Raw genomic sequence first — 8898 nt, 5'->3', positions numbered from 1 at the left:
CCGGACCACACACACACCGCTTGGCAACCCTTGCTGATTTGTGTACATTTCCGTAACGTAATGATTAAATAAATAAAGCACTTACAAATAAGGTAATTTTGCATTTAACTTTATTATGCCTTGATGTAAAATGAAGAAACCGTTTAACAATGCAGGAATTTATATTATTATTATTATTTGACATTCATTTGTAATCTATCGGTATTTCGGGCTGCACTGCCCTTAGACGTGATAAAACAAGCTATAAAGACAAATAGTTTTCATTTCAAAGCTTTGTGTAATTCGTTTTTAACATCTGCCTCTTACTGCTTCAGAACAAAGTTTGCTTATTCAGTCACATTCAAGAGAGAAACTTGTCAAAACATATCCAATGGATTTATATTAGTCATCGTCTGGTCGAGCTTTATACTTGTATTATAGAATACATAATTCGTTTGTGCTCCGTACAAAGTTACCTTAGAGACCACTTAACTATGTTGCTCTGAATATCTTTCCTACGACGTCACAAAATAGAAATAGCCATGCTAAAATTTGCCAAGAATTAGCTGTGCTAAAATTTGCTCACAAAATCGCACTCAACTGATACAGTTTATCTAGAACAGGGCTTCCCAAAGTGATCTATTAAGACCCCGGGGTGAAAGCGGTGAATTAAAAGCCTAGGAATCTGCAGGGGGTTAATTTCCAAGTTTGCGTTTTTTAATCCTTTTATATAAATAGATGAAAGAAAATCGCTTGATCATGTAGTCTAGTTGCCAGGTGTAGTTCAGCGAGCAGAATGCCTGATTGGGTGTAATGCTGTGCTGTTGCATTTGAATTCAGTACATAAAACCCAGAAGAAATGTAGCTAAACGTTCTGTCCACATGCTAGCAATTCTGCCAGCTCCCCACCTTAATAATAATAATGATAATAATAATAATAATAATAATAATATAGCTCTCATGGCTTCTGATCTTAATTGAGTGGAAGTATTATCATGTACATTGTTTTGTCTTGGTATAAAAGATGGGCTACAGCAAATATTCTTAATACCACAGATTTGCTTGTCAGTTGTTTGACCATAACCAGTTGAGTATATCCCTTGGTGGCTGACGATATGTGCATCTCTGATCACGAACAGAAGTAGTGGGGGAGCATCATAGCCATGTGTTGAGAGGAATTCTTTGGGGTTTGAATAATTTACCTTTGGAAACGTGGGTGTTTTGCTCAACATCCTTAAACAAACCTTATTCAGGGACCTTTTGAGCAGGATGGGCTACTCGACCTGAAGAGAATTTAAACTGGGTCCCACCTGTGAGGGCATGCGCTGTTTATCTTGGTATGAGATCACCATGTTGCGCACATATGGTTGTGATGCATGTGTCTGGTGTACCCTTATCAGACGGGTAGTCATGATGGGTATAATAGGCTTCGTATATTTCACCCCAGTGTCACCTTGATGGCATGCACTGCTCTCTTACTCAATAATAATAATAATAATAATAAGTGTATAATGCTTCTTCATACTCTTCTTGGGTTCATTTGATCCTCTTAAATTTTTCTTTCAGTGGTGGGTGCGGCAGTGAGTTTGGTGGGCTTGAGTTGGGGCAGTTTCCGTTCAAGTGGCCGTCCAGATTCGTATTCAGTGAAGATTACGTGTCGGTGGATCACTTTTCAACTCCAGGCCGGCACTCTTCTGGGGAACACGCTTCCATATTAACCATAGGACAAGCAATTTGGTGTTCTCTTGTAGTTTCTCTTTTTGTTTCGTAAGACATATTTGTTCTACATTTAAAAAAAAAACATGATCAAAAAATGGTCAAAAAGGGAACTGAAAATTATTTTAGGATGATCCCTGGATTACCATCCATACAAGAGGTGCAAAAACTTGTCTTAACTGGCACGTCGCACGTATTGAGAAAAGCATTGCCCTCTGTAAATTTTCTTTCACCCCGCCCCTTATGTTCTTTGCTCATTTTCTTTATTTCCTTTCTTCTGCCTTTCTTAACTTTTTCAACAACCTGGTGTGTTTATTTTAATGTCCGACCAATGTATACAGCGAGTTTCTTTGCCCTGGGTGCTGGGAAAACACTCGGTAAGAAGTGGAAACACGATCGAAAGAAGATAATAATAATAATAATAATTCTTATTTTGGCACAAGGCCAGGAATTTTGTGGGGAGGACTAAGGCAATTACACCGACCCTAGTCTTTGACTGGTACTTATTTTATTGATCTCAAAAGGATAAAAGGTGAAGTCGACCTCGGCGGAATTTGAACTTAGAACATAAAACTGGAGGAAATGACGCTGAGCTTATTGTCCGACGCTTAAACAATTGCGCCACCTCGTCGCTTCAATAAGATCCTTTTTAGTAAACGCACAAGGTTTGAAATTTTGGGGAAGAGGAATAGTTGATTTCATCAACCCCATTGCTGAACTGGTGCATACTTTCATCAACCCTGAGGAGATGCTTAGAATGTAAGGCCAGAAGAGATACCCCTGTGCATTTAGTCCAGCGTTCTGACGGTTCTGCCAGTTCGCCGCCTTAATAATAATAATAATCCTTTCTACTGTAGGCACAAGGCCTGAAATTTTGGGATGAAAGGCAAAGTCGACCTTGGCTGAATTTGAACTCAGAACGTAAAGATGGACGAAATGCTACTAAACATTTTGCTCGGTGTGCTAATCCTTTCTACTAAAGGCACAAGGGCTGAACATTTTTGGGGGAGGGGATTAAATCAATTACATCGACCCCAGTGTTTCACTGGTGTTTATTTTATCGACCTTGAAAGGATGAAAGGCAATGTCGACCTTAGCAGAATTTGAACTCAGACGTTCACACGGACAAAATACCACTCAGCATTTTGCTTGGCATGCTAACGGTTCTGCCAGCTTGTCACCTTAATAATAATAATAACAACAACAACAACAATAATAATAATAATCCTTTCTACTGTAGGCACAAGGCCTGGAATTTACATCGACCCCAGTGTTTCACTGGTACTTAATTTATCAATCCTGAAAGAACGAAGGGCAAAGTCGACCTTAGCAGAATTTGAAATAATGATAATAATAACTTATCTGTAACCAGAAACTCCATTGCATTTTGAGTTCACATAATTTGGCAAAATCTTTTTATAAAAAGAGCTGATCTGATAGCAGTTTAGATTTGAATAAATACCTGTCCTCACCTATCACATTCTTATAATTTTGTTGGTTAATTCAATGTATGAATCATTTAGAAAACAGTCCACTGTTATTTAACAATGTTTAACAGTAGTTGGGTGTCAATTAAGGTCAACTCTGTCGTAATATTTGCCTTCCAATGTCACCATGTTTTAATAATGCCACCTCCGTCTCGTATTTGCTGACAATTGAAGGTCAAGTTGTCCTTCTCTCTCTCCTTCAAACACTTGTAAAACTGTTTAAATCTGTGTTTATAGCTTCCAGTACATTACATGCTCACATATATACATACATGTATACACACATACTTGTACACATACATACCACATACTCACACACACATACCTAACCATAAATACACACACGTATATAAATGACATTTAAAAACATTTGACGATAAAAAGCCAATCATTACATTACTCCACTATCTGCGCACATGCTTCAACTACAGAGTTTCTACATAGACGCTCAGCCTGCAAGAAATAGCTACCAAGTTAACTCGAATTTTCCCCTACCTTGGTCAATATAATCCTAGATGTGTTGCCCTAATCAAGCAGAGCTATAATCAAAAACATTCCAACAGTCCTTGCACCATCATTTCCCTCACATCAACATTCAGTTTAGTCTTCTAGAAAAAGTGAAAGTAAATTGCACTGGAAGTGAAATCCCATTATTCCATGTTTACAATCCCCTATTTTCGTAGTACGCTACCAGACCAATTATCCGGCAAGCTTGAGACTGGAAGTGTCCCAAATTCGTGAATTATAAGCAAAGAACTAAATTGAATTTAACAGATTCAAATTAATACCCTTCCAAATCAGGGTGTGTTTGATATTAATTAATCCACCTAAAATTCTTAGAATATATCATATCGTACCATATCTATGGTATAATGTTTATTAGATGAAAAGTAAAGAAAACTGCTTTTAATACTTAGAAAAGTACGGAAAACTGCTTAGGAAATTAAAGAAAACTGCTTAAGAAATTAAAGAAAACTGCTTAAGAAATTAAAGAAAACTGCTTAGAAAAGTAAAGAAAACTGCCTGGGTACAGTATTACTGCATAGTGTTCTAGATTTCTGTGAGCCAGAGAAGAGGTCCTGTACTGCTCTATGACTACAAGCCCTTATTTTTTCTATATCTTATAGTACTAAATTAAGCATTTCTGAAATAGCATCTGACGTACACAGCTGTAATGTTCGTATATTTGAATGATGAGAGCATCCATACATAATATACAGAAGGAAGGGCGATGGATTGTTCACCAAGAAGAAACTAGGACGAAAGAGGCTCAAAGATAAAGAAGACACATTCCCGAATCTCTTTTTTATATATCAATTATTATGTTGCAGTGTGGAAGGTGTTTATAAGCCATTTAAAATAACACACAAAAACGGTTAGATTCACTTCAACATTTAAATTTAATTTGTCAAAATATTTTCGTGCTTTGAGAATTTTGTCAGTGAACAGGTTGCGGTCTCAAAGCGACGAAAATATTTTGACAAATTAAATTTAAATGTTGAAGTGACTCTAACTGGTTTTTGTGTGTTATTTTAAATGGCTTATAAACACCTTTCACGCTGCAATTGTTTTCGTTCCAGCAGACGATCTCAGATCAGGTCACTTGCTATGCAAGTACATCTCCGTAATTATTATGTTTCTCTGTAAATAATACGTACGTTATTATATGCATTGTTTTCATATTAGATGCATGTATGTGTGTCACATGCACAATGTGGCTTGAGTCCCACGGACAGCCATCAACTTTTTGTATCCAAAGGATTTCTTTAACCCAATATTTACACACTATTATTTATAGATTTTTCTAAGGTGGTAAGCTGGCAGAATCATAAGCACGACAGGTGAAATGTTTACGGCATTTTGTCTGCCTTGATGTTCTGTGTTCAACTTCCACCAAGGCCAACTTTGCCTTTCATCAGGATCAATAAATTAAGTACCAGTTGAACACTGGGGAGTGGGGCTGGGTCAGTATTATCGACTACCCCCCCCCCCCCAAATTTCAGGCCTTGTGCCTACAGTAGAAAAGGTCATTTATAGCTTTTACAGCTTTGAGATTCACCATTCCAAAACAGTACACCCTATACATTGTATTTCTGTCATATACATATGTTTGTATATATATGTATACATAATTATTCTATATCGCATTTACATGTTATATAAATATAAAGGAATAATAGGATTTCATTGTCATTTCCATGTGTTTTTATAATCTTCTGTGTGTGTGTGTGTGTGTGTGTGTGTGTGTGCATGCATATATTTATATATGGACAATATATGGTAATCGAAAAGTAATTTGTCTGGCGTGTTATATTGAATAGAATGTGAAAGGTAAACAAATAATCATAAATAATCGGTAAAAGTCATCAGCAATCGATAGTAATGGTACTGATCATAAAATGCAGTTGATTTATTTCACTCATTATTATTATTATTATTATTATTATTATTATTATACCGAAGCATTTCATGTTGAAGATAAGAAACAAAAGCAACCTACTAAATCAACTTTGTTTAGAATATGCGCGCACACATATACACACACACGCATGCGTGCACACAGAGTTAAACATAACGCACATAGGTACACAAATTCACACGACGACTTTTAGGGTTGCCACTGGTCCCTGTTTTCTACCATATGTAGGAAGGTTTCTGTGTTGTGATGTGTCCAGTCCTTGATGTTATCAGGCCATGATTTTCTATCTGTTTCTCCTTCATCCTTCCTCACTCTGTCCTCAGGGATGGTTTTCAACAGGGAGTTGTGGCAGGTCATGTGATCATACCTGGCAAACTTTCATCCTTTTACTTGCACTCCTATCTACCTGCGTATTTGTTGACTTGCTGCCTGACGAAGCTATTCATTTGGTGTTCTGTATACTGGATGCACAGCAGCCTTTCAAAGCACTTGTGCTCAAATACCTGGATTCTTTGTTATATGTCAGCTGTTTAGAGTCCAGCTCTTAAAACCATACAGAAGGAGTAAAATCACCAGGGGCTTATACACCTTGAATCTTGTTAGAAAACTAATGGAATTGCTTTTCTATATGGTGTTCAACCTTGTCATGGCAGCAGAGATCAAACCAAGCTTGCTCTACCTTGCTAGGTACTTGAAGGTGTCCACTTCATCATGTTTCTTTCTCTCTGTTCAGGATGATGTTGGTTGTTATTATTAACCACAATCTAAGGCGGCATGCTGGGGAAAATGCTTAGTGGCATTTCGCCCATTCTGAGCTCAAATTCCGCCGGGGTCGACTGAATGGTTATGGAGGTCCACCAGAATAAAATGATAATCAAAGGGTTCCATAGATAAAAAATGGTTTGAGAACCCTTGTAGAGGATTAAGGCAGCAAGCTAACAGAATTGTTACTAACCTCGATGAAATACTTATCAAAATTTCTTCTGACCCTACATTCTGAGTTTAAATTCCACAGAGGTCAACTTTGCTTTTCATCATTTTAGGGGTCAATAATGTAAAATACTGGTCAACGACTGGGGGTTGATGTAATTGACTTGTACCCTGACCCCCTGAAAATTGCTGACCTTGTGTCAAAATTTGAAATGACATTTATTTTGCCTGTCTTTCTACTTTCAGAGTATCATATCTACATCATGCTGCACTTATGGGCAACACGGAGGTTTTAAACCTACTCCTGCAAACTGGAATTGATGTCACTCTTAAAGACAACAAAGGTAGGTGGCTGTTACTTGTTTTCAACAGTGATGGTCATGGGATCAACAATTATATATTTTTTTATCACATGCCAGCATGTGAAAAACGGATATTAAATAATTATGATAATGGTGGCAGCAGCAGCTATCATCTTTTACTTGTTTCAGTTATTGGACTGTGGCCATGCTGGGGTACTACCTTGAAGGATTTAGTCAAACAAATCAACTCCAGTATTTATATTTTAAGTCTGACACTTATACTATCAATCACTTTTGCTGAACTGCTAAATTACAGGAATGTAGACACAGGTGTTGCTATGTGGTAAGAAGTTTGCTTCCCAACCACATAGTTGTGGGTTCAGATCCCCTGCATGGCACCTTGGGTGAGTATCTTCTACTATACCCTCAGGCCAACCAAAGCCTTGTGAGTGGATTTGGCTGATGGAAACTGAAAAAAGCCTGTCGTGTGTGTGTGTGTGTGTGTTTTGTATCCCACCACTGCTTGGTAACCAGTGTTGGTGTGTTTACATCCTTGTAACTTGGCAGTTCAGTAAAAGAGACCAATTGAATAAGTGTCAGGCTTAAAAATGAAAATAAGTACCGGGGTTGATTCTTACGACTAAAATTCTTCAAGACAGTGCCCCAGCATGGCCACAATCTAATGACTGTTTTTAGTATGTCCAAGTGACCACATAGAGCTTTTATAATGCATTTGGGAACGATATAGTGGTTGGTATAAGGAACTCCCTCCTGCAAACAAAAAAAAGAACATGCTTTTTGTTGTGGTTCTTAGTAAACAATATCAAAATGTGATTAGGAGGAGATTTGACTGCTATTACTAGCATGACGAATGCCCACACAGTCTATCTGTTTATGAATGGTTGGTATATGGAACTTCTGAGAAAGTTTTATCTGTAAATAAATGACAACCAAAATATGATTGGAAGGAGACTTGACTGCTATTTCTTGCATGTTGAGCCTTTACAATTTGCTTCAGTATGGTATAGTGTTTAATACAATTAACTGCTAAAAAAAGAAAAAAAGAACAACAAAACAAAAACCAAACATTCTCTGTTGTGTCTTAAATAACCAAAATGCGATTCGAAAGAGATTTGACTGCCATTTCTAGCATAAAGAAAAAACCATGCATAACCTTTATTTGTTTGTGATTGGTTGGTATAAAGGATTGTTAAAATAAAAATAAACTAAAAAAAAACCACACTTTGTTGTGTCTGTTAATAAATAACACCAAAACAGTCTTTGAAATGTCTGTTGATAAATAAAAACCAAAATCTGTCTTAACAGAAGTCACTAGAAGCACCAAAAAGCATTTATTTGTTTTTCGTGTATATTTTTATATTTTGTTTGTAAAGTAAAGAAACAGAATTCCTGGTTTTAAACTGAAGTTGACATTTAATTTCATCGTTTGGCATTGATTGTTTTGCCAAGTGGAATTAATTGGTAAATGAATTCTTCAGCTTTTTCTTATTTTAATTTCCGCCAAAGAATAAAATTCTCTTGCCATGGTTTTCCTCTTATAAATATTTCACAAGTTTAAGGCAACAAGTTGGCCAAGTTGTTAGAAAATGAGTGCATTTTGTACCAAAAAGCTCATATGAAAGTGTCTCTCGTGGTAGTAATGACAGTATAGTTTGTTCCGTTTAAGTGGTGATGAATATTTTTAGAGTGGCTACAGGCAGAGGAGTGACTGTGTGGTAAGTAGCTTGCTTACCAACCACATTGTTCCTGGTTCAGTCCTACTGCGTGACACCTTGGGTCAGTGTCTTCTACTATAGCCTCGGGCCAACTGAAGCTTTGTGAGTGGATTTGGTAGACAGAAACTGAAAGAAGCCCATCATATATATACACATATATATATATATATATATATATGCCTATGGGGCCCTTTGATTCCCATATTACTCTACTGGATTCTCATAGTCATTTGATGTTTTAAAAAATCCCAGTCTTAGGCAAGTGTCTTCTGCTATAGAAGACACTTGACCAAAGCCTTGTCAGTGGATTTGGTTGATGGAAACTGAAA

The 8898-nt window shown here is 37.0% G+C and overlaps 1 protein-coding gene across 1 annotated transcript in view; it reads left to right on the top strand.

Annotated features, from left to right (window-relative positions):
* Positions 1-8898, top strand: part of LOC106876855 (caskin-2) — a gene marked incomplete at its 3' end in the record, with an annotated part of 405195 nt that overhangs the window by 96418 nt on the left and 299879 nt on the right. Inside the window, exon 4 of the mRNA XM_052968105.1 lies at positions 6778-6875. Within this exon, the coding sequence (XP_052824065.1) occupies positions 6778-6875 (98 nt within the window). The remainder of the gene's footprint in view (positions 1-6777; positions 6876-8898) is intronic.

The sequence above is a fragment of the Octopus bimaculoides genome, chromosome 5 (assembly GCF_001194135.2).
Source record: "Octopus bimaculoides isolate UCB-OBI-ISO-001 chromosome 5, ASM119413v2, whole genome shotgun sequence".
NCBI classification, from domain to species: Eukaryota; Metazoa; Mollusca; class Cephalopoda; order Octopoda; family Octopodidae; genus Octopus; species Octopus bimaculoides.
Note: the sequence above shows the minus strand (reverse complement) of the source record. Positions and strands in the feature narration are given on the sequence as shown.